Raw genomic sequence first — 26566 nt, forward strand, 5'->3', positions numbered from 1 at the left:
ATTTTACTAGTATTGTTCAGATGTATAGATACCTAACTATAATATACGAGAATGCACATGAACACCTGTTGTGTAATGTGTAGGTGAGGTAAATAAGCAGATCAACCAGCACTGAAGGTCTGAAAATCAAACCTTCATAATTCTTATATCAAGCAGACAAAGGTCCTCCAGGCTCGGGCTACTGCATGCTTAGGGATTATTCTACTCCAGCCCTGGAAAACACAAATTCCTGCCACAAAGACATTGCAGATTTCTAACCCCCTGCAAACAATAACAACAGCAGCAACAGCAGACTTCTCATTTGAGGCCACTAAAACAGTCTTTAACAATCTTTGATATCTATGGTCATGGGAATGTATTGCAGCTTTGAGCTCACTGTGTAGTCAAGGATGACCTTGAGGTCCCAGTCCTCCAAAAACAAGAGAAACCAGGCTCTAAGTCTACAAAAAGCATATGCTTATGCCTGGGAAGATGCCCAGTGTGTGAGAGCCTTAGATGTTTTTACAGAGGACCCATGTTTGGTTCCTAGCACCTATGTCAGACAGCTCCCAATTGCCTGTAACTCCAGTTCCAGAGGATCTGACACCCTCATACATACATGCACGCAGGCAAAACACCAATGCCCATGACATAAAAGTCAATAACAAAATTAAGGTTAAGAAACATGCTTTAATAACTCATATGCCAAGTTGAAAGTCATCTTAGAAAATAGGCAATCTTTAAGATAGACCTGGAATGGGCAGTCTCCCTTCTCAACCTTCACTACCACCCTTTCTCCTCCTGGAATAGCCAGGGATACATGGCAAGACCTTGTCTCACTCCATGTCTCCTCCCAAATAAGTTAGATTCATCAGTATGTATTTTCCATTTCAAACCATCCTTTTTTTTTTCTTTTGCCTTTTATTTTGAACATCACAGGAGAAAAGAGGAAAATGAACAACTCTCATGCTCCAGAGGAGGCCAAGCGATCTCGAGTGATGGGGGATATTCCTGTGGAACTGATCAGTGAAGTTATGTCTACCATCACAGACCCTGCAGGGATGCTTGGACCAGAGGTCAGCAGCTGGGAGGGCCTTCTGGTCGCCCTGCCGTAAGAGCTGTCAGAGCTGAGGGTGGGGTACTGAGAACACACTGCTGGTCACCTGTAACCTGGAGATCGATCACTGTAGGGAGGGCAGGAATGGCTAACTAAGATGTGGTTCCCTTCGATGAATATCAGTTATGGGGCCACAAACTACAGTTTCAAGTAGTTGGAAACTTTTCCACATTGGAGAATTTCAAGCCTCCCTCAGCAATGAAAAAAAAAAAAAAGTAACCAAACAACAACAACAACTACAACAAAAACCCAAGAATCAAAACCAAAAACAAAAGCCCCCCCCCCCCCCCCAAAAAAAACACCCAAACCCCACAGAGTGTGTTGAGCCTGCAGATTTATCAGGGGTCACCTCCCATTTCCCTTTCTTTACCTCCTTTCTCCTCTCCTGTGAACCCTTTAGAATCATTTCACAGCTCCAAACAGATGTAATAATACCTCATACCTCGTGCATTTGCTTGTGTCTTGTACTAAAGCAATTCTCTTAGATAATCACCTGAGCTAGCACTCAGGGAATTTAACTTCATTATAAGGTTCTCTGGCTTAGGGTTGGCAGACTGCAGCCTACCAGTCATAGCTGCTATTCAACTTATGGGCTCAAGTAATTCTGTGTCAGCTTCTAACTGGCTGGGAGGAAAGGTGTGTCCCAGCAGATTGGGCTTGTAATAGCTCTTATGGCATGTGTGTCTTGCAAAACAAAATGTTTATCTCTTGACTTCACTGGAAAGTTTGCTGACTTGTGGCCTAATTTTCAACCCCTGTGTCTAATGACCATCTTACCAATTCATGCTATTCATAACATGCATTATTGTTGGAGACCCAGTTAAGAACCAAGTATGGCATTCAGTTTTCATTTCTTCATCTTTTTATCTTCTTTCTCTGGTCCTTTCTTTGTTTCTTTGTTTCCTTCCTTCCGTCCTTCCTTCCCTCCCTTTCTTCCCTCCCTTTCTTTTTCTTTCTTTCTTTCTTCTTCTTCTTTTTTTTTTTTTTTTTTTTTTTGGCTGGTCTCATGTGGTCGAGGCTGATCTTGGACTCACTGTATAGCCAGGATTAATGACCTTGAACCACACTGCTAGGTTCATGAGGTGCCGGGGATCACATCCAGGGATTGCCACATCCCAGCAAGCATCTGACCTGTGAGCCATATCCCAGGCTCCTTAGTCTCCTTTAACTCAAAGCCTTTCCTCTTCTCTTACAATGTTGCCTTTGTTGAGGGGCCTCGTTAGCGAGTTATTCATAATGTCTCTGTCTGGATCTGTGTGACAGTTTAGATCAATCCAGGTAAAATATCTTAGTTAAAAGTATTGCTCTTGTCTCATTGCAAGACATCCAGGAACAGGGAGGCTTAAGACATTTCCAGGAAATGAAGACATAGCCTGAGTACTAGTGTATACACAGCGTCTGTCTTTTGGGTGTGGCTCTGATAGATTAAATTAGTAAGTTTCATACTGCGCTGTCTTCGTGGCTCTTTTATTAGTGCCAAGGATAATTTGGAGAATTGATTGTTGCAACAGAACCATCTCATAAAGTTCTTTCCTTCCAGTCTGTGGGGGGCAAATGCTGACCTCCTCCTGTGTGTAGGCTTTAGGGATTTCATAGCTTCACACATGAGCAGAGCATGGCCTGCTCAGAGGAAAGTGGGGAGGCAGTCACCCATTTCACAATCCTTGTTGCAGTTAGTAGAGTACTAGTATGCCCAAGAAAGCCACTAACGATGTAGACATTTTTGTAAGCTAGTTGTTAAATGCCTTGGATGCTTGAAATGCCTACCACAGTGGTTGATACCCAGTAACCTGGACGACCAGCCAAAGCCCTCAAAGATAGTGCTATAGTTAGGACTTTTCTGCCCAGCACAGCTGTTTGCCAAAGACTTCCTCGCCCAGCATAAGGTGAATTAAAGCATGAGGTGCTGGCTCTAGGCCATGCAGCCTGCTGTGAGTTAAGTCTGGATCAATAGATACTTCTAGAAAGAAAAGTATCTTCCAAAAAAGAGGTGCTGAGAATATAAAAATGACTGCTTTTTTTTTTTTCCGGAGCTGGGGACCGAACCCAGGGCCTTACGCTTGCTAGGCAAGCGCTCTACCACTGAGCTAAATCCCCAGCCCCAAATGACTGCTGTTTTATGGTGCGTTTCAAGAGTTTAGAACCTGTTGTCTTAATGATATTTAATTAATTATTATTATTTTTTATTTTCATTGCTTTTATGTTGTTATTATGTTGTGTGAGTGAGTCACTCTTGTATAGAGGCTAGGGGACAACTTTCAGTAGTCAGTTCTCTCCTTTAGTTGTGGATTCTGGGCCTCAAACTGAAGTCATCAGTTTTGTGCAGTGAACACCTTCGCCTGATACTCCATCGTATTGGTTCTCTCCTTAAAATGAACACCGACTTACTTAATGTGCCTGTGTGTATGTGTGTTCATGCACCTGTGGAGACACCATGCCATGGTGTGAATACGGAGCTTAGAGAGGCCAGTATGAAGGGATGGTCTTTGTCCAGGCATTGAACTTAGGTTGTCAGGTTTCGTGTCATGCACCCTTACCTGCTAAGCCACTGATCTCCCAATTCAGAATTTTTACATGTATTTTTGTTTACTTATGACATATGTCTGAGTATATGCCATATATGTGTGGCTGCCCACAGAAGTCAGAAAGGGGCATTGGCTGGCTGGAGCTGTAGGCACTTGTGAGCCTCCCAGTATGGGTGCTTGAAAACAAGCTTGGGTCCCTGTAGGACAGCAGGCATTGTGAACTGCTGAGCCTTTTCTCCAGCTCTTCTACCCTCCTTAAAGTTGGAAAATCATGCCAAGTGTTCTATACTAGTGTGGCTATGTCTGCTTGTATGCTACAACAGCAGCTGAGTTGTTGAGAGAGACCATGTCATTAAAAATAGCTAAAATATTTTATTTTATTGTTTACATTATGTGCATATGTGTCTCTCTGTGTGGGATTATGTATATGTGCAAATGCAGGTGCCCAAAGAGGCCAGGAAAGGATGTCAGATACTCTGGCCTGGAGTTACAGGCAGTTGTGAGCTCCCAGTGTGTTTTCTGTAGGACCCACACTCGGGTCCTCTCGAAGAGCAGTGCATATTCTTAACCACAGAGCCATCTTTCTAACACTCTACAATATTGTCTTAAAAATAACTTTTGTGTTGATACATGTGTTCACATGGGTGCAGCAGGATACCAGTGCCCGTGTGTGGCAGATGCTCTCAAAACAAAAACAAACACAGAATTTGGTTTTTGACCAATCTCAGTAGTCACCTTGCTCTGCCGTTGACCACCAGATCCACTTGAACTCCTAGGTGCAGGTGTACACCCTGGTCCTCATATTGTGAGGCAAGTGCTTTAGTCACTGTGCTGTCTCCTCAGCCCTTCTAAAATGTTTTCTATAGGTTCTCTTACAGAACAGTTTTCCTAAGCAGAAGTGATGTGTATACTCCCTGTCACTAGAGAAGCTGAGGCAGGAGGATGTTAGTTCAAGGCCAGATTATACATACAAGCAAGACCCTGTCTCTGAAACAACAACAACGTTTTCTGATGCCTAATCCATAGAAAATATAATGCAGATGCACACATTAACTTTTCGCAATGCTGACTTGTCTACTGACTTCATTCACTTACTTTTGTGTCTGTGGTTTCTCAGGCCTATGTATGTGTAAAGTCTAGAAGAGGGTATTCAGTATCTTCCCCTCCAACTTTCTTCAAGCCTTTCTAGATGGGGTCTTCTTTTCTTTTCTTTTCTTTTCTTTTCTTTTCTTTTCTTTTCTTTTCTTTTCTTTTCTTTCCTTTCCTTTCCTTTCCTTTCCTTTCCTTTCCTTTCTTTTCTTTTCTTTTTCGGAGCTGGGGACCGAACCCAGGGCCTTGCGCTTGCTAGGCAAGTGCTCTACCACTGAGCTAAATCCCCAACCCCTCGAGATGGGGTCTTTTTTTTTTTTTTTTTTGGTTCTTTTTTTCGGAGCTGGGAACCGAACCCAGGGCCTTGCGCTTCCTAGGTAAGCGCTCTACCACTGAGCTAAATCCCCAGCCCCTCGAGATGGGGTCTTAACCTGGGGCTCTTGCTTATTTTCTTGGCTAGGCTGGAAGCCAGCAAGCCCCAGTGACCCTTCTGTCTATGCCTTCTGTGGAGCTGGGGTTACAAGTGTACAACAGGATGCTCCTGGCTTATTCCGTGGATACTGGGATCCACACTCCGGTCTGCCTGATTATACAGTAGATCCTTTAACTGCTGAGTCATCTACCTAGCCTACTTAATCCACCTTTCCATTTTGTCTTCATAACTTGTGGGGCGAGGAGGCACAGGTACTCCTGTGCCCATGTAACTAAGACCCTGAAATTCACCTCAGAGTATTGTTAGAACGCAGAATGATGTCACGTGATCCAGTCCACCACTTTCAAAGAAAAGCCCATTGTAATCTATTCTTGTCTTCTGGATCTCAGACCAATTTTCTGTCAGCACATTCGGCCAGAGATGAGGCCGCAAGGCTGGAAGAACGCAGGGGCGTCATTGAATTCCACGTGGTGGGCAATTCCCTGAACCAGAAACCAAATAAGAAGATGCTGATGTGGCTGGTGGGCCTACAGAATGTGTTTTCCCACCAGCTTCCCCGCATGCCCAAAGAGTACATCACACGGCTTGTCTTTGACCCGTAAGTTCAACTCATCTTCCTTATTCCTTCTCCAGTACAGGGGGAATAATTCAGATAGTGACACTCGGCCTTTGGAATGCAGCTGCCTCCTGTCCTGCTATTGACAGACTCACTGATATAATTTTTCATGGCAAGATCACTAGGATTAACTTATCAACAATTTTTACACGTTCTTATTAATAGACTGAAATTTTATAGCTTAAGTTGCCGGGGTTGGTGAGATGACTCAGCGGGTAAAGTCTTTTGGGTTGCTGCCAAGCCTGACGATCTGCGATCAATCCCCGGGGCCTATGTGGTAGAAGGCGAGAAGCAACTCTCACAAACTGTTCTCTGACTTCAACACATGAGTGACGTTCACTTATGTGACTGTGTGTGCTCGCACACACTCAGCTCTACACACGAATGAATGAATGAAGTAACACAAAAAGCTGATGTACCACTTTCTTTTTTAGCCATGGAACATAGCAACACTAGGGCAGTACTAGGGTGTTTTAGTTCATAGTCAATACATTCTTGTCTTTGTTGTAGTAACCGTGTACCACTGTAGACCATGTACCCATAGGTAGGGTTGCTCCAAAGTGTCATTGGATCTTCAGATGAAGTACAGTGGACAGCACAATCTGTTATGCCATATGCTCTGTAAACCTTGGGAAAATTATTGGGATTTAGGATAGGTTAACCTAGAAAATCGAAAAACTGAAACAAAACAGCCAAGGATGAGGATGTAGCTCAGGGCTCCCCTAGCATGAACAAAGCCCTAGGTTTATTACACAGTTCTACAAACAAACAAAATAAAAAACAAAACAAAACAAACAAACAAACAAAAAACCCCAACAACAAGTAGGCAGATGTCTCCGGCTGGCTATATTTTGACCTAGTTATTCAGACAGCCTGTGTGAAATGCGTCCTGTGCATCTGGCAAGTCAGAGTGAGACAGTCTGGTGAGATTCCACACTGCGGGGCTTGACAGATCCTACATGTGAATGTTGTGTTTTTTGGTATAATGTCACTATCTGTGTAAGTGTGAACTCTTCAGAAATGCGTGCCATTCTGTGTACAGCTTTGAGCTCTCTCTCCACCTCCCATAGCCCGTGCCTAGGCATTGGGATGCCGGTTTCAGAGCCTCTCCAAGCACACACCTACGGGCTCAGGCTCTTCTTAGGGAAGGCTTCCTTTGTTTTGGTGGGAGCTCTGATAAAGTAGGCTTGCCTCCTAGAGTCCAGGGAAATGGCTGCTTAGAATCTAGATGAAAGAATTTCCCCCATCCGCCTCCAAGCCTCTTTAGCCAACAAGGAACATCTCCAAACATGTTTTACATAACCCAAAAAGATAAAACTTTGACTCGACCTTATTTTATTTTTCAGGAAACACAAAACCCTTGCTTTAATTAAAGATGGCCGTGTCATTGGTGGTATCTGTTTCCGGATGTTTCCATCCCAGGGATTTACAGAGATTGTTTTCTGTGCGGTAACCTCAAATGAACAGGTCAAGGTAAGAGACACCCAGGACCTTAGCAGGGAAGCGGAGGCAGTGCTGTGCTGGGCTGTGCCGCACGGGAGTTCCCTCTAGGCTCGTCTCAGAGGGGCAGGCCTTCCTTAGAAGTTCTCCACTGTGTGTGTGTGGGGACAGTGCACTGGCCTGAATATTCTCAGTAGGGTTACACACAGGCTTTGTCCAAGCTGAGCATGTATTCTGACAGATGGCAGACAGAGGTTTGAAAGTATACCTGTGATTATTGTTAATTTACATGTAACAGATGCAGAAAATCAGATGGGCAGACAGACACAGACACGGACACACACACTCACACACACAGAGACAGACACAAATAGACAGATACAGAGAGACAGACACAAGTAGACAGACAGACACACATACACGATTTAGTTATCTCACACACTTAAGTGGGAGTCTCATGACCTTGTCTGTAGAGATGAGTATTAAGGAAACCCCAGAAGGGGTTGAATGTGATGGCCCACAGATTTAATCCCAGTAAGTAGGAAGGAGAGGTAGGCAGATCTCTGAATTTGAGGCCAGCTTGGTCTACCTATTATATTAAGTCCAGGATAGCCCAGAAGACCCTGTCTAAAAATAAAAACAGGCAGAAAAATTATGACAAATTTCAATATAAACAAAGTATTTACATGCATTTGGTTCTGAGCATTCCCTTGAACCCAGAGGTCTGTTTAGCATTTTGCCACACAGAGCTGAAACCCTATTCCCTCACGTAGGTTTTGGTCTTGCTGGAGTACTCCTCTGCCCCTCCCATGTTGTCTCTGGCACAGGTCCTCTGTTCCTTGGAGGTAAAACTGTGCTTTCTTAGGGTTGACTTGGTTTGCCCGGAATAACCCAGATGTGCTGGGTCCAAAGAGCTCTAGACCCTGTCAGATTCTACTCTTTCTCTGAGGACGTGGCTTTCATCTAAGAACGTTATGCTTTTTTAGCATTCAACTCTAGAGCAGTGGTTCACAACTTTCCTAAAGCTGCAACCCTTTAATACAGTTCCTCATGCTGTGCCGACCCCCAGACTGAAAATTACTTTGGTTACTACTTCACAACTGTAATTTTGCTAGTTATAAATTGTAACGTAAATATCTGATATGCAGGATATTTGATATCTGACCGGAAAGGGGTTAAGACCCACAGGTTGCGGACAGATGCAAGCATGTGAAGAAACCCTGTCAATAGGGGCTGTGAATAGTTTAGGGGTCAGTGGCAGCTGCACAAAGAGTTGTTTTAGGGCCTGAGGCAAGTTGTTCAACAGAATATGTGGAGACTGCACACACGAGCCATCAACGTATGTAGTCTAAACTTTTTAGAAAATCTACTTCAAAAAAGCAGGTAAAGGCAGGAGAGGTCATTTTTTTCAAGTATATTTCACTGAACTTAAAATTCAGCATCATGAGGAATTGTCAACATCGTCTATATTCTCTGCACTAAGGCTTTGAAACTGCGGTGTAGTTTACACCCACAGCCTGCCCCGCCCAGTTTGCACTGGCCACACTCAAGAACTCAGTGGGCACAAGAGGCTGTTGGCTTCTGTGCTGGGCAGTGCAGGGCTAAGGAGTCTATTAGCTCTTTCAGATTCGAAGAAGGACTGCCATTTACAAAACCCCAAAATAAGTCACTGGAAGAAATTATTTTTCTGTTTAAAGTGTGGTTAGGTTTGGGTACTTTTGCTTTCTTGTACTGTTCAACACCCCTCCCCCATCCTATCCCCTTTAAAGACAAAAAGTCTTATGGGATTTATGGTGGTCTCATATTTGCTATATAGTGGCCTCAAACTCCTGGTCCTACTGCTTCTATTTCTCTCTTTCTTTATGGTTGTGAGGTCTCACTTTGTAGCTCCTGCTCTCTGAAACTTTTTATGTAGGTCAGGCTGGCCTTGAATTTAGTATTCTTGTATTAATTTCTAGACTGCTGGGGGATTATAGCTGTAAACCTAGCTCTTCATGTTTTGTTTATTTGGGCTTTTTTTTTTTTTTTCTCTTTTAGACAGAGTCTCACTGTGTAGTTGTAGTCGCCATGAAACCTTGGTGTGAACCAGGCTGGCTTAGAACTCATGGAGTCCCACTTCTGCCTCCTGGAACAAGGAAGTTTTTTAGCTTTGGCTCTTGACACTCAGCATCAAATTGCAGATGCAGACGCAGACCTCATAATTTGTCTGTGGAAAGGAAAGACTCAAATTAGATAGGGACTACCCTGTGCTTTCCCAAGGGTTCTGTCAAGATGCCCTTAAATGCTGCTCTTGCTGTCTTTGTCGTCTTCCTCCCCCTACGTAAGAGATGTCCAGACGTCTCCCAAAATACAGAATTTAGGATCTCACTTAAAGAAAGCTTAGTTTGGCATATGCAGAGAGATACCTTGCCTAGGAAGACACACCAGTAGCTCGTAATTTGGGCATTTGTTTTAAAGATGGCTGTGCCAAGCACTTAATTTGGAAGAGTTGATTAAGGTGGGCATAGGCATTTTTCAGGTTTCCAGAGGGAAACTGAAGACACCTTAACCCTGGTGGGGAACTCTGTGTCATGACTCCCAGAAGGGCATTTCCCCACCCTGTCACAGCACAGACCATGTAATTTTCTAAAAACTAGAAGGAAAGAGGCCAAACATAGCAGACTCAGTAAGAATAACTAGGAGGAAAATGTTCTGTTTTGTTTGTTTTTTGGCTTTTGTTGTTGTTTATTTTTGGAGTATCGAAGAGTTACTTATAGGAGCAGAAATGATTCATAGACAACGTATTACCAAAGGCTCACCCAGTGTGAGTGAGAGCCCCGAAAAGCTGGTAATCTGGAGCACACTGCACAGCCTGCAGGCAGCTTGAGTATCTGGAGAGTGCCCTTTCCAGGTGCTTCAGGTGGTCTGAGGTATCTCTCAGGAGTTTCTATTGCTTATATACGTGTGAGGAATGGAGCAAGCCCTGAGTGTGGGAAGTCCTGATCAAATGGGTGCTGTTGCTACAACACACCATGTCAAGACCCTACCCTCGACTCATGGGAAAAGGTTAAAGCCCAGTAATATAGCTGGTCCTTGTGCAAATTTTGATAGCACGGGCAGAAAATGTCCACCAGTGTTTTCTTCCCTTAATGCAGTGGTTCTCAAATCCTTTTGGGGCACAGGGGTTGTACCACCCTTTTACGGGGCCTCCTAAGACCATCATGAAGTAGCAATGAACATTTTACAGTTGAGGGTCATCACAACATGAGGAACTCTATTAAAGGGTCACACCATTAGGAAGGTTGAGAACCATTGCCTTAATATTTTCAGCCTGAAGACCGCTCTCCAGAGACTGTTCCTGCTGAGATTAGCTAAACCTGTCTCCTTGTTCAGTTGTATGCACTAGTTCACCCTCCTCCTCCCTGACCAACTCCATACAATAAACATGTTGAGCTTCTGGGGCATGCTGAACTTTTGTGTGTTTTGGGGTGTTTGGGGATATTGTGGCTTCTCTGTTGGATCATGCAGATCCTGGTGTGTGTGTGTGTGTGTGCCATCCATTTTTCATTCTTGGTCTTCCTATGCATATTCTGGGAATTAAACAGAGGACCTCTGGAAGAGCAACCAGTGTTCTTAACCACTGAGCCGTCTAGCCCCAGTCCTTGACACACTCTTTTTAAATGCCTAACTTAGCCATTTCTATCTCTTCTCCTTTTACACATGACAAAGACACTGTTCTGGATCCATGCTGTACAACAGAAATAGGAGTTTCACATATAATTCCTTTTCTAAGTCAAGTGTGGTGGCTCACACCTTTGAGTCCAGCAGAGAGAGGCAGAGGCAGAAGCAGTGGCAGAGGCAGAGGCAGAGGCAGAGGCAGAGGAGGCAGAGGCAGAGGCAGAGGCAGAGGAGGCAGAGGCAGAGGAGGCAGAGGCAGAGGAGGCAGAGGCAGAGGCAGGCAGAGGCAGAGGCAGAGGCAGAGGCAGGTGGATCTCTGTAGGTTCCAGGCTAGCCTGTTTCAAAACACCCAATAAGTGGACAAATAAAATAAAAAATTCTAGGAGTCATATTGTAAAGTAAAGTAAAAACAAGTAAAGTTAAATGTTTATACTTTGTATTTAAGGTGTCTGTCCACATTTTTTGCTGATGGACATTTCGTGCTTCTAGCACCGTCCAGTTGACACTAGATAGCTACCATGCAGAATAGTGCAGGTCCGTTGTATAACTATGTTTCCTCTCTTCCCCGTGTCACTATGAAGTTTTCCATGAGACACATTCCACCTGTTTTTCTATTCACAGTATATCCAAACTCACAGTGCCTTGGTATTGTGGTGTGTGTAGGGAAAATGTCCTTGGGTGACATGACAGGAAGAACACCATCCAGGAAAGAGAGATGTTGCTGCTGACTTTTATGGGACACCCCACCTGATAGTAGCCAGGCATGCTGGGGAAGGTCTTGGGGAAGTGCTGCGATTGCTAAGGGGTTCCCCACTCACGATGCTGCTGGGTTTGAGGCTTGGGAAGTGGAAGTAAACAGGAGTGAGGGTCAGATCCTGTGTTCTGTGCTGCGATTCTGTGAGGTTTTTTCTGTCTTTTGTGGGTGGTCACTGACCTCTGGATGCACCACCACCCAGCTCTCAGTTTGCACTTTTAAAATTAATATTTTAATTTAAAAAATACTTTATTAATTCTTTGAGAATTTCATACATTTGTACAACCTCTTGCCCCAACTCTCATTTTTAAAAATTTGAGACAGGGTTTTGTTTTTTTTTTTTTTTTTATATATATAGCCTTATTTATCAAATCTAGGTCCTCCCAGCTCAGCATTTTGAAAACCACCTTCACAGCTACACACCACAACACTGGGCCTGTTTTCATATATTAACCCAGTCATTTATTCAACGTTGTTCACAGTTTTTTGTTTCCACTGTTTTTTTGCTGACTCAGATTCTGGGTTTCTCAGGTTTTTCTTGGTCTGATAAACCAAGCTGGAAGTCCTGTGTCTGTGATGCAGTTGCTAGAAGGGTTGTTGGTGCCTGGAACAGGTAAATGCCTAGCTCAGTACACACAGTACCCAGTGAAGACCTGCATGGCTCATTTACATACCGCAGATATGCTAATGAGATCAGCACCATTCATCTGCCGCCCTCCTTTCATCTCAGCTTTTCAAATACTTTCAAGATTAAACTCACCATCAGCATTCACTCTGCAAACATCTGGCATCAGCAGGAAACATTGTAGGACTGAGTTTGGAGTCTGACTGTGCTATTTTCAAAGAACCAGGAGCTAGTGTTTGCCAGTGATGGTTTTGTCTTGAACCACAGATTTTGAATGGCTTAGTTTGTGATTCTTGTTCAAAATTCAGACATGCAAGAAATAGACCTTTCAAGAAAGACTCTGGTTGGTAAAATATTTAAAACTACAAACTACCATTTTCTGCCATGTCTTTAGGAATTTCTTTTCTTGAGTATCTTTACTTCCACCAGGGCTATGGAACCCACTTGATGAACCATCTCAAAGAATATCACATAAAGCACGAGATCCTCAACTTCCTCACATACGCAGATGAGTATGCCATCGGCTACTTCAAGAAGCAGGTCAGTCCCCAGTGGAGCGTGTGCTCTCAGACTGTGTGTGTGCATGTGTGCATGTACCGTGTGTGTCCAGGTGCATGCACATGTTTGTGCACGTTTGATGGCCAAAGCCAGACATCTTCTGTTTAGAGACAGGGTCACTCACTGAATTTGAGGCTCTTTTAAAAATTAAAAAAGGGAAATTGATTTGATTTCCTTCTGAAACGTTCCTTTCTGACAAAGTCTGCACTGTCTTAGGAGCTTGGTCTTATACTGCTCTTGAGTTACATCCCTTCTGCTGGGATTGGTGGTGTACACACTCCCAGACACTTTTACATTTAAATTTGCTTCCCATTGGCACTGTTTGATTTTTTGATGGTTTTGTTCATCAGGGGCCTCTCAGTGTGGCTGCTGTTCAGAGCAGGGCAACGGTGCTGGGAAGAGAGTTCCCCTTAATCCCTGGCACCAGGCTTGGCCTGGAGCCAACACTTAGCAGTCAATTGAATGGCGCTATGCACAGCGTCCTAATGAATGAATTGATTTGCCTTGTAGGGTTTCTCCAAAGAAATCAAAATACCTAAAACCAAATATGTTGGCTACATCAAGGATTATGAAGGAGCCACTTTGATGGGGTGTGAACTGAACCCTCAGATCCCATACACAGAGTTCTCGGTCATCATTAAAAAGCAGAAGGAGGTGAGCTGCCGATTCCTGTTGTGTCCAGGCCAGCCTTGGGGAAGGCTGCATTTTACCTGGCCGCTAACCCTTCTCCTCCACCCCACATATGTGTGTGTGTGCTTGTTAATTGTGTAAAATATAGCGTGTATCCAGTTAACTTCATTAGGGCCTATCTCTTCACTCTCATTGCCAAAAGGATCCTCCAGGGCCATTGCTCATGCTTTAGCCTCTGCCTCACAATACCCTGTTCCCTGTCTCTCAGGCAAATGGCATTCTTTCAGGTTCTGTGTCTTTGAACTTCTACAGCATTAGCCTCACCTACCCACTTGGATTTAATTATTTATACCACAGGCATTTCTTCTAGTGTCTGTTCCTCTCTCTTACACTGCAGGCTCTGTCGCCTTATCCTGCCAGGTGACAACTGGTTTATTATCTGTATCGATATGCCATCCTTTCGGCTTGCAAACAAGAAGAGGGAATGCGGGAGAAGGCTCCAGATAGGCACACTTAGAAGGCAGAATGGCATACTAGAGAGCCTTCAGGGTTGTTCATGAAGTGAATGAACTCTGGAATAGCCAGGACCATGAACCGGGGGAGCTGGGGTGCTGGCGACATCCATTTCATCCAGTACTCCTGTTACTTGATCTGCTGTGTTTTTCCCTGACAAGTTACTGAAGAGGGACATTTGCCTTAAAACCCGTCTGCTTTCTACTAAGATCCTTAATCCCAGTTCTTTTGCGTACTAGATGTGACCCAAATAACTGCCTAGAAGCTTACATAATGCCTAGTGACAGTGGTCACTCACTGAGTGTTTTATTTAAAGTGGGTCAGGCAGGTGCTGTTGTAGAAGAACAAAAGGTATTTTGTTCTAAGTTAGAAAATCAAAATACTTTTGTTGCATGGTCAAATATGTCTGCCCAATACGGAGTTCCAGACTGGGCTGTGGGGGGGATTCCTAATGCAGCAGATGTCTCTGGCCTGACTCTTTGAAGAGTCACCTTCCCTCACTGTCCTTTAGAGTCTAATGAGCAGGTCTAGACGTGACAGCTCTTTGTTGCATCAGTGACTGCTAATCAGTTGGCGCTGGCACTGTGCTGACAGCTGCTCACTGTAGTCTTCCTTCACCACAAGGGTCCATCCCCTAGTAGAATTAGAGTCCCTAGGAGGTCTGCAGGTCGCCATTGAGAACGGTCTCTTCACTCCTACTATGTAGAGGAAAGCTGGAAGCATGGAGCTATTTCATATGGCTAGATTTTTTTCATTTTTTTTTAAAAAGGCATGTCTTTCTCTTCTCCTCTTTTCTGTTCCTCTTGGCTCCCCCCTTTCTCTTTTACCCTTTTTGTCTCTGGTCTTTTCGCACACACACCATTGAATGGAAGAGTGTTTGGAGTATTAACCTAGCTTTTTTGCCCCCACACATATACAAAGTATCTTGCTCATATCTACCTTCTGCTCCTCCCCCCAGCATCAATATATCATCCATATGACTCCCAACTTTATATCTTAAAAAATAACCCCTGAATCACTAATTCTAGTTAGTGCCGCCCACGAACACCCATGCATGGGGTCATCCACTGAGGCGCTGACAACCTATCAATGGCCACACTTACAAAGAAAAGTGACTCTCCCTCTGAAGCCATCAGTTCCATTAGCTTCTTGTCTAAGGGGGTGGCATCTGGCATTCTTACCCTCTCAGTGAGGCAAGTTGTAACACTCGTGCAGGTGATGAGTCACTGCTGCTGTGTGTTCATGTGCGTACGTTTTGTGTCAGTGGTCTGTGTCCTGAGCAGCCTTCCCTTCACAACATTCCTCCTGCCTTCATCTTCTCCATGCCCTCTCATCTTTGATGGTCTCTGAGCCTTTGGGGTTGTACCCTCACAGCCTTATTCTCAGTGTTGTGAACTAGATTGTTTTTTTTTTTTTTCCCCTTTTCTTTTTTTCGGAGCTGGGGACTGAACCCAGGGCCTTGCGCTTGAACCCAGGGCAAGCGCTCTACCACTGAGCTAAATCCCCAACCCCGTGAACTAGATTGTTAAAAGAGAGCTGCAACCATGCCACAATAAAAGAAGTATTTTCTTGTAGAAACAGGCTAAGCATCTCTTGTCCAAAATGCTCCTGAACCGAGTATTTTAGAATCTGTTTTTTTTCCTTCTTCAATATTTTTATTGACTTACTGATAGAGCATTTTTAATGAGAAAATCCAAAATCGTCTAAAATGTGAGACTCCACTTGTGGAGAGCCCATTGAGTACGGAATGAGTGATGCACACTGAGAATTCTTTTAGTCCAGGAATGAATGCTTGATCCAAATCAGCTGAAGGTGGAGAGAGCCATCTCTACAGGTGCGATAGCTTCATAGAATACCTGTGTGTGTGCACTGGGGTGATGATGAACAAAGATCAGGTCCGTGTCCAGCACAGAATAAGAAGGACACAGAGTGGACAGGACCATGTAGAAAGAGTGGGAGAAAAGGTGATAGGCAGGGAGGCGCATGGCTGCCTGTGTGCATGCCTGTGAATAGGTTGTTGTGGAGTGTGATTCTTATATCTCAGTCCATATGTGAGGCAAGAGGCTGGGCCTAGAGGGGCCCCTGCTAACCTCTCTAACCGGCCCCATTCCTTCTTCTCTCTGATGGTTTTTTCCTTAGTGGCAAGGGGCTGGGTGAATGTTACTAGATGGGCATGGTATTTAAAAAATACTTCTTTTAAAAGATATATTTAAACTTTGTGTATTGTATTGATTTATGTGGGATGTGTAGGTGTACACGCACGCGCACGCACATGCACACGCACATGCACACGCACATGCATATGCACGCATGTACCACCTATGTGAAGGCACTCACATACCTATGTATGTGTGAAGGCCAGATAACAACTTCCTGGGGATGGTGCTCTCCTTTCACTATGTGGGGTCCCAGGGATTGAACTCTCAGGCCTTTGGACTTGGTGGTAGTCCTCTGGCCTCACAACCCTTTTGTCTCTTACCTGCTAGTGTGTACTCTGCCTTCCTTCCCTTTTCGTCCTATTGAAATATGTACAGCACCAGGCACACCGTCTTTGGTTTATCTGACTTGTCCTGGTCTGTGCTGTGGCTTCTTTGACTAATCACACTTTCCCCCATGTTTTTCAGATCATTAAAAAGCTTATTGAAAGGAAACAAGCTCAGATACGAAAAGTCTACCCTGGACTTTCATGTTTCAAAGATGGAGTTCGGCAGATTCCTATAGAAAGCATTCCTGGAATCAGTATGTATAAGACACTATTTTTTTTTTTTTTTAAAGAAAAAGCAAACTTTCCTGTTGCTCCTGTGAGATGTTTGAAGTGATTTCCAGAGTGCAGCCATTTGAAAAGCTTTCGCCTGTCTCCTTTTCCATGTGTGGTGTCTCTGGTCTTTGAAGTGGGCAGCAAGCTGGTTGTGGAGGAGCTCCCCTGTGATCCCAGCACTGGGAGACTCAGGCAGGAGGATGTAGTGTGGAGGCTGAGACAAGAGAGAGACATTATCTGGGGCAGGGGCAGGGGCAGGGGCAGGGACTGGGGCTGGGGCTGGGGCTGGGGAAGTCAATCATAAAGAGTTTCTGATGTCCTTTTCTTCCTAACTCAACCCAGACAGTGTACCTTTAAAAAAAGTTATTAATATCCATACTTTATTCAGTCTGGCACTTGCACACCACGCTTAGCAACAGGAATATGTACTAAGTAGCGTGGATTTTTATATTTACAAATAGAGGAACTGCTCTTCAAATGGTTGTAAAATTATCACGCAGAAGGTCAGAACAGGAAGTAACCCGTTCTGCTCTCCAAATGGCCTGCTGTGGACAACCTGCCTTGGTGGCACTGTGGCCTGCATGAACACATTGCCTGACTTCTCTTCTTCCGCCCTCTCCAAGAGTGACGGGGGTCACATCAGTTGTTTCACGTTTTTATTTCACAGTAGCTTTCTTAAGAATTCTTTTGTATTCCCGAAAATTGAACTATATTGGGTTGTACAGAATGACCAGGGTTTGTAGATTAGGAGCTATTGTTTGGCAATCTTATTTGCTTTGAATCTAAGTTCTTACAATGACTCAGCACTTCCCTGCCTCCAGCGGACACACACAGACAACTCAAATTTTCTAGAAAAGAGAGGATGCCTGTTTCACTGCATCTGCCCTACCTCAGAGCTCTCGATGCCGACCCTCAGGTCTCATGTCCCTGTGTAGTCACTGTTAATGACTGAGTAATTGCTCCATTGTTCAATGCCTAGTGGTGCCAGATATTTTTCTGTTTTTATTTTATTTGTTCCTGATTTATTACTTTTTCCTCTTTTGTCAAATATTTGGACTTTTTTTTAATTATTATTAATATCAACTAATGTCACAAGGGCTAACCACACCTAGTTTCTGTAGTTCTACTGTGTAGGTAGGTAAACCGAGAGAGGGATAAAGCGACATTTTAGGGGTAAGGGAAGAAGTCAAATCCAGATGCCCTAGATACCAGGTCTCTGAAAACCAGATGTGCATTGCAAGCAGGGGCTTGGCCGAAGAAAACAGCGAGCAGAATATTGTCCTGAGTTAAAATAATAGCCGTGCTTTTGTGCAGGGCAATTGAAGACACTGGGCTTCAGTTTAAAAGAGTAGTACTGTTTTCTTCTTTCCCTTTCTTCTTTCTCTTGAAGAGCTGAAGTTCTTGCCTTAGTAGACACTAACTAGCTGAGACAGAAGCTCAGGGATACAGTCCTTGCCTCAGTGGTGGTGTGTGTATTGGCTTCAATACTGAGCACTACAGAAGAAACGACTGAATCAAGAGAACAGAAGGTGTTAATACAGCCGCCAGGCTGGGAAAACCTTTTATGTTGTAAGCTGTGTGAGAAAGAAAGTATATGCCACTGATTGCAGTGTGTCTCCCCAACAGACATTTATTGAGATGTGGCTGTCATGTATGATGCTTTTGATAAGTAGTGTGTTATTCTCTTGACCCAAAGCAGTTCTCATTTAGTGTTTAATTTTGTTGACATATAGGAGAGACAGGCTGGAAACCAAGTGGAAAAGAGAAAAGGTAAGCAGACTGGGCTAGAGGATGTTAATGGAAGTGCTTTCCCCCTCCAGCGTGTTAGAGGAAAAGGGCCAAGTGATGGCCTTGGTGCACAGCAGTTGGTGGGCTTCAGTTCCTAGGCTGGGACCTGTGAGGCTGAGCTGAGCGGTAAAGGGGCTGGGAGCGAGAACACTAATCCTCTCTCCTTGCTCTCTGTTCTTTCAAGTAAAGAGCCCAAAGACCCTGAGCAGCTTTACAGCACGCTCAAGAACATCCTGCAGCAGGTGAAGGTGGGTGTGCCTGTCCTACCTCATGATCTTATTTTGAAGGGATTTCCCATTTGACATTCATAATAATGAGAAAGCTTTTTTTCCCCCTTTCTTTTACTCAAGAGCCATCAAAGCGCTTGGCCCTTCATGGAACCAGTGAAGCGAACAGAAGCTCCGGGATATTATGAAGTTATAAGGTTCCCCATGGGTAAGGCTACTGCAATTTTTTCAGTATAGATACAGAACTGGATGGTAGTGTGGGAGACCAATGTTGCCTAAGGAGGACTTGTCTTCTGTGACATTGAGTGTGTATTGAGCGGGATATGCGAGAGGGAAGTGGGTGCTGGTCAGTGACATTCTATGCATTTTCAGTACACTAGCTGTGGAGTGCAGGTAGGGATCTGCCTGTAGGCAGTTCTGGATTACAAACTGACAATTGGACTATAGCTGCCTGCTGGGTTTCTGACGAAAAGAAAGCATGTTTTTACCTTTCTTACATGGCTTGAGTCTGCCAAAAGGTGTTCTTATTTTTAAGGATTGTTCAAGATAGAGGGTTGGAGAGATGGCTCAGTAGTCAATAACACTGGCTGCTCTTGTAGAAGATTGGGTTTGATCTCCAGAACCCATGTGGTGCCTCACAACTGTTTGTAACTCCAGTCCCAGGGGATTGTATGAGATATACACGCAGGCGGAATGCCCATGTCTTAGTCACTGTTCTATTTCTGGGAAAAGACAACAGTTAGATGTTAGATCACCATCATGTGGAAACATGGTGACATGCAGGCAGGCATTAGAGCAGTAGTTTACAGCTGTATCTTGATTCATAGACAGAGGGAGAGACTGGGCCTCTTATGGGTTTTTGGAACCCTAAAGCCCCCTGCCAATTGACACACTTCTTCCAACAAGGCTACTCCTCCTAATCCTTCTAATCCTTTGAAATAGTACCATTCCCAGTGACTAAGCATTCAAATATACAAGCCTGTGAAAGCCATTCAAACCACCACACTGTATACATAAAGGATTTTTGTCTCTTTCTCCCCCTCCCCCATCTCCTTATTCCCCTTTCAAGTCAGGACCCCTCTATTAACCCTGGCTGACCTGGAGCTCATTATGTAGACCAGGCTGGCCTCAAACTTACAGCATTCCACCTGACTCAATTTCCCAATGCTGGGATTAAGGGTGTGTGTCAATATGCTTAGCCACAATTTTTATTTTAAAGAAGTTTTGAAGCTAACAGTATAAGGGTAGATTAAGCTCCCTTATGGTGGGAAAAACTGTAGTAAATGATTTTTCCCAGATTGTGGATGCCATATGTATATTTCCTTTAAAATATTCTTCTAAAACTGTATTGTTGTGTCTGTGTGTGGTGTGTGCATTCGAAGTCAAGTATCGTAGCACACACGCAAAGGAGAGTTGACAGCTTTGTGGATTCAAACTGGAGTCATTAGGTTTGTGCTGCATTTTACCGGCTTCTGTATATTTCTAATTTAATCTTTTTCCAAATCCAAAAAACTACAAAATATGCTTCTGGCATATAGAATTACAGAACGTGGGCTTTATCTGTGCTGGGATATAGGAACAATCGACTCAGAATCCTCACTTAAATCAGCTTGTCAGCATGCTGTGACAGAGAGCTGAAGCAAAAGCCAGAGGACATGTCTGTCCTCTTTTTTCTTGTGACCTGTTCCCAGTGTCAGAGTGGGGGAGGAAGAACTGGGGACTCACTGCCTCCAGTGTCTCTCTTCATGGCAGTCCATGCCATGTACACACACACACGTTGGTACCCAGGCAGATCCCCTGGAGACTGCATTTCTTACAGTTTGGAACCTATTGCTGTAGGTGCTGGGATTTGAACTCTGGTTGGCGTGCAAGAACAATAAGAACTCTTAACTTCTGAGTCACCTCTCCACACCCTCTCAACCTCCTTCTCGTTCTCTCTGAGCGCTGTTGAGCTTAGAGTAATTCCTTTCTCAGCATCCATCCCCCAGCGCACTGGCAGAGCTGTCGGACCTTCCCAGTCAGTGTAATCACTGCCTAGGGACAGGGCTTGCTTGTTTCTGCTTGAGAGGGCTATGAGCGTCTCTAGTCAGGTATACTTGTGTACACAGCTGAGGAGAAAACTGACTCCACTGGGTAAGACCGATGAAGCCTGGGAGATGTGCCTAGACAAAATTAACTAAAACATTCACCTACGCTCTGTAAGAGTGGAGTAACATTATTTCCTTGGGATATGAAATGTCTAATCCTTCCCTGGTATGAGACAGGACTGTCACACCATGTCGACACTGTCCCTGTTGCCTTTGTATTTTTTTTTTTGAAAGTACCCCTTCTCTTTCCTTCATATCCTAAAACTTCTCCTCCCATATGGATGGAGTCTAACTTGTCTTGGGGACAGATACAGGGTACTTTGGTACTGACGTACGACTTTTCTCTGCTTACATAGAGTTCCCAGGTTGGGATTTAGAGGAAAGGGAAGGAGAATAATTTACTATGGTTCCATGTTTCTTTGTATTTAACATTTTGTGTGTGTGTGTGTGTATGTGTGTGTGCACGTGCGTGTGTGTGTGTGTGTGTGTACATGAGCACTATGGCACATGTGTGGAGGTCAGAGGACACCTTGCAGTGGTTGGTTTTCTTCTTCTGTCATGTGGTTTGCACCAGGATTGTCGCCCATCTCATCAGCCATCCATATTTATTTCATGCACACCCCCTCCCCCCCCTTTTTTTTGTCAATTCAAAGAGTCTAAGATGTCTGCAAGAAGAAAGACATTATCTCTTTATAAAGCAAGTGTGGAGAAGAGGGAGGGACCAGTTATACTTACTTGGGAAGGTAGAAGCCTGCTGAGTCTAGCTTTGTGTCTGCTAGCAACCCTTTGAATTTACAACCAGCCCCACTCCAAGAAAATTTTGAAAAGCTTTGAATCAACATCTTGGCTTCTTTTAAAAAAAAAGGTGTGTGTGTGTGTGTGTGTGTGTGTGTGTGTGTGTGTGTGTGTGTGTATTTTTCAAGATAGGGTTTCTCTATCCTGGCTATCCTAGAACTCTCTTTGTGGACCAAGCTTGCCTTGAATTCAAATATCTATCTGCCTCTGCCTCCTGAGTACTGGGATTAACAGTCTGCCACTACATGCAGTTCTAATTTTTTTTTAATTTGTGTGTAAAGTGTTTGTCAACATGTGTATATATGCACCATGCGCCTGCAGAGGTTATAAAAGGGTCATTGGCTCTCCCAGAACTGGACTTAGAGATGTGAGTTATGGTTGTGAGCCATTTGTGAATGCTGGGAACTAAACCTTTGTCCTTGGCAAGCTAGTGCTCTCATCTCTCTCCAGCTCCTCACCCTGTATCAGATCATCTCTGTGCATGTTTCATCCCATTTTGACTTGTTATTTTGAGGTGGCATATCACTGGGTAAGCCTCACACTCAGTCCTTTTGCTTCAGCTTCCTGGATGCTGGCTTACCTCATGTTTCCTTCTTTTTGTATTTTACTTTGATTACCCCCTACAGGCTTAGTTTTCTAGAACATTATGGACACTCTATTTGTAGCAGTCTTAGGTAAGACTGGTCATTCATCTTACCCAGAGGCCCAGATTCCTTCCTCCTTCCTTGTCCCACAGAGGTATTGGAAACAAAGTCAGGTCCCCTACAGGTAAAATGCCCTATTAATTTTAGTGAGGGGAAATAAATTATTTTTGGCTAGAGCAATAGTTCAGCACTTAAGAGTACTGGCTGCTCTTCTGGAGGATCTAGGTTTGATTCCCAGCATCCATGTAGTTGATTACAACCTTCTTTAAATCTAGTTCTAAGGGATTCTATGTCCTCTTCTGACCTCAGAGAGCACCAGGCATATAGACATACACAGAAAAAAAATATGTATACAATGAAGTAATAATAAATATGTAGATTATTTGGTAAAGTTGGTCATTTTGACTTCATTGATGGACCTTCAACCAAAGGTCAATTGTTTTACTTTTAGTATTATATGTGTGCAGGTCACTAATGTATTTGCAAATGTTATTCATTTCTTTCTTTGTATCAACTGTAAGCTAAGCTCAGCTTGATATTTTTAGTGATCAATGATTCTGTGGTAGTGTTCTGCCTGCCCCACTCAGCATCCATGAGTATTCCACTCTTAGACTCCTGATGTACAGCAAGAGATGGGAGTGGACAACTACTGATGCTCCTTTGAATGCCAGTGTCTGTGCAGTGTTATAAAGAAATCCTTTTCAGAAGAATACTTACGAATTAGTTTTGCTTACTCCCAAGAATTTCTCCTTAGTATGGCCTCAGAGTGATAAAAATGTAAGCAAATCAAGAGTGTAGATCTCTTCCCAAGTCCCCTTTGTCAGTTGCTGAGAGGGCGGAGTCAACAGTGGCTAATGCTGCTCTTTCCCGTGCAGATCTGAAAACCATGAGTGAACGCCTCAGGAACAGGTACTATGTGTCTAAGAAGTTATTCATGGCGGACTTACAGCGAGTGTTCACCAACTGCAAGGAGTACAACCCCCCCGAGAGCGAGTACTACAAGTGCGCCAGCGTCCTGGAGAAGTTCTTCTTCAGTAAAATTAAGGAAGCAGGCTTGATGGACAAGTGATTTTTTTTTCCCCTTAGATACACAACAGCAGTGTGCCTAAAGCAGGTCATTTTGGTTTTTGTTTGCTTTTGTTTTTTTTTTTTAATTGTACATCATGTGTATTACAAGAGACTTGTAATAATTAGCACTTTTGAAAAACAAACAAAACCTCCTTTTAGCTTTTCAGAGACATATTTAAATGGAAATCATAGATTTTTTTTTTAATTTTGTGGAATAGATTTTAATCTATTTACTACTATCATGTAATTTTTCTCTGGCATGTCCAGTAGCTGACTATTGCATGGTAGATGATCAGGGGCTTCCTCAAAACCTGTATGTGAGGAAATTGCACACAGTACCAAGATTTGGGGGAATCTAGAGAAAATTTTGACCTTGAATGTCTCCATTTTTTTCTAATGGAACATGAGAGTTTATTTTATTCTGAAGGACTTTAAGGGTCCATGATACACCTGTGCAGTGAATGAACTGTGTGGTGTTTGAAGTCTCACTGTAGACTTTTTATAAGTATATATTTTTAAAACACTCGTCTAGATGAGGTGCTTTGAGCAGTTCTGAAAAATGCAGCTTCCATAATAGCAGCTGCTTTGACTCCTAAGGAAGGGACTTTTATAAGCTCCCAGGGCTTTGATCATTCTGTCTACCTATTACAGACTTGAGAATGCACAACCACTATTTAATAATTCTTGGCAGATATGTGTCCATCTCATATTTGACTTTGCTTGTGCAGGGCCCAACTTCTAAAAGATCCGCTGCCAGGCCACAAAGGTGTCAATTTGAAAACATTCAAGGTTGAGTCAATGTTAAGACATGTGGCCTACACATGAACCCAGGGGAGCCTTGCTCCAATATGTAAGGATTCTTTGTATTTTCTGGTACATTTAACCCCATCAACAGTGTCTATGTGAACATTTCCCATTTGTACTTCCAGATTTATGTTTGTCTGAGGTGAACTGAATTCTTACCGAAGTTTAGGCCAGTATTTTAACACCTGCATTGTTTCATTGGTCCAGGCTTCTATCCCACTAACGTTCTCTGTACAAACTCATTAACCAATTTGTCTTGGGACTCCAGCTTAGTGCCTGGATTTGTGTCCTAATTACACTACATAGAGAAGTGGGACCCCTGCCACCCCGACTCTGGGAAAAACCAACTAATATACAACCATATTAAACGAAGGCCACCTTAGTGGTTTCGACACTAATTTTTATGATGCAAATTTATAAACTGATTTTTTTTGTAAAGGCTGAGGTTTTAAAAATGTATTTAATGTATGTTTTCTATCACCATAAATTATATTGGGTCACTAACAGTCATTAAAAACAGCTCGCAGAGGGAGTGTGCTTGAAGGGAAATATCCTGGCATTGCTATCGAGTGCTGCTTCTGACACGGATGGCATGTCACATGTTCAGCGTGTTCACCGAGGATCACACTGAAGCTGCCTCAACATTTGGAAGTGTAAGGAACACTTTGGGTGGTGTCTAGACTCTTAATGAAGAATGATAATACAGGTCGCATTAAGGATCTCAGACTGGTTTAAAACAGCTTTGTACCAATCTCGCTGAAGCGTCTGTCCAGCTTGGTATCCTGTGAAAGTTTGTTAGACATTCTTAAAGAGTATTGTCTTTAAAATCAGATGGTCTCTTCTATATTGAAAGCATTTTTATGTTTTCTAATTTAAAATTAATATTTTCTTATAGATATTGTGCAATAAAGCAGAAGTAGAATGTGGTTTTTGCAAATGCTTTAATGGCCGACAAAAACTTTACATTTGTAAAATTAATATATTGTACTGGTACAAAATAGTTTTAAATTATATTTTGAAAAGCTCTGTCTGTGTTCTGTTTTATTTTCCTAACAGCCTGAAGTTAATAGAACAGTATGTCAGCTGGTATGAGTATCTTCATCCTTAGTGCTTGAGCACGTCCACAGTTGTTGCCACAGTTGTAGAAGTTTTAGAAACAAAACAAAACACAGTAAAGAAACTCTCCTTGTGGGGCAAGAGAGACAGTTTGCCATTAAGCGCACTTCCAGAAGGTATAAGGCACCCACATCTGATGGCTCACAGCTGCCTGTCGTTCCAGCTCCAGATCCACACCATCCTCTATACTCTAAGGCACCCATACGCATGTGCAAATATCCACACACATGTACACATAACTAAAAATAAGCTAAAAACATCCAGCCTGCTGGAATGTCAGAAGGAAGACACTTCTCTGTGTCATTCACTACACCACTGCCACTGAAAAAAATTTCACTCACATAAATGATGTTGAAGTTTAAAAGAAAAAAACTATTATCATTTCCACTTTATATCTTTCAGAGGGATGGGGAGAGGGCAAACATGTCATTTTTAAAACATCTACCATCCTCAAAACTCCCGGTCAAGCAATTACATTCGACCTGGGTGAGAGGACCCAGTAGCTGTGATGTTCGATGATTTCCTTAGGCAAAAGCAGGGATTTGCCCTTTAAGCCTTCTGTAATATCAAAAGCAATGGTATGACAGGCAGGCTTTAGGAACCTCTGGCAGAAGAGGGGTATGTACCCTAGCATGCTCAAAACCCTGGGTTCGTTCCCACCATGCCAGGGAGAGGAGAGGTGCACATGATCATGTCCACCCATGTTCAAACTACAAGTATGCTTAGTTGAGTTTCTCCCAAGTAAGGAACATTTGGGGGAGACAGGCTGGGGGAGACAGATGTTGGATGTCTTCTTACACATGAGCTAACTTACCTACCTATACATTTATAGTAAAAAAAAAAAAGAAAATTCTATTTTTGTGAATCTATTCAGTGCGTGATGCTGGGTGTCTTCGTCAATCACTCTTACCTCATCTTTTGAGGGAGGGTCTCTCCCTGAACCTAGGCTTACCAATTAGGTTAACAAATAATCTCCAGACACCCAGCTGCTCCTGTTTCTGGCACGGCACGGGGTGAAGTGGGGTGTTGCAGTAGCCTCTCCAACCTGAATATGCCCGTGCAAAGAGAACAACTCAATACGAGTACAAGCTCGCACCTAGATTGGGCAGATCTACCTCTACACGATCCTATTCCCCAGCTGTGAAATCCCTCAAACTTCCGGTTTCTCCATGTCATGTGCTTCAGCTCCATCTTCCTCCTCTCCTCCGACCCCACCTCCTCCAACTTCCCTTCCCCTGCACAATCTTCCGCACTCGCCTTTATTTTACAAATTAAATGGGGAGAAGATTCTGATGAAGTCACCAGTCCTCAGTACAAGACTAGGCAGAGGTCCTTGGGAATTA

The 26566-nt window shown here is 43.5% G+C and overlaps 1 protein-coding gene across 9 annotated transcripts in view; it reads left to right on the top strand.

Moving 5' to 3' along the window:
- Positions 1 to 25133, top strand: part of Kat2b (lysine acetyltransferase 2B) — a 104516-nt gene extending 79383 nt beyond the window's left edge. For 4 of the 9 annotated variants that reach the window (NM_001024252.2, XM_039084398.2, XM_039084399.2 and 1 more), the window contains 10 exons: positions 919 to 1055; positions 5533 to 5741; positions 7106 to 7232; positions 12665 to 12775; positions 13304 to 13447; positions 16561 to 16675; positions 18428 to 18464; positions 18667 to 18730; positions 18833 to 18917; positions 23111 to 25133. In NM_001024252.2, the coding sequence (NP_001019423.2) occupies positions 919 to 1055; positions 5533 to 5741; positions 7106 to 7232; positions 12665 to 12775; positions 13304 to 13447; positions 16561 to 16675; positions 18428 to 18464; positions 18667 to 18730; positions 18833 to 18917; positions 23111 to 23304 (1223 nt within the window). In that variant the 3' untranslated portion in view covers positions 23305 to 25133. The other 5 variants (XM_039084397.2, XM_063266833.1, XM_063266835.1 and 2 more) reach the window with 5 other exon arrangements.
- The last annotated feature ends 1433 nt before the right edge of the window (positions 25134 to 26566 follow it).

This window comes from Rattus norvegicus, chromosome 9 (genome assembly GCF_036323735.1).
Source record: "Rattus norvegicus strain BN/NHsdMcwi chromosome 9, GRCr8, whole genome shotgun sequence".
NCBI lineage: Eukaryota > Metazoa > Chordata > Mammalia > Rodentia > Muridae > Rattus > Rattus norvegicus.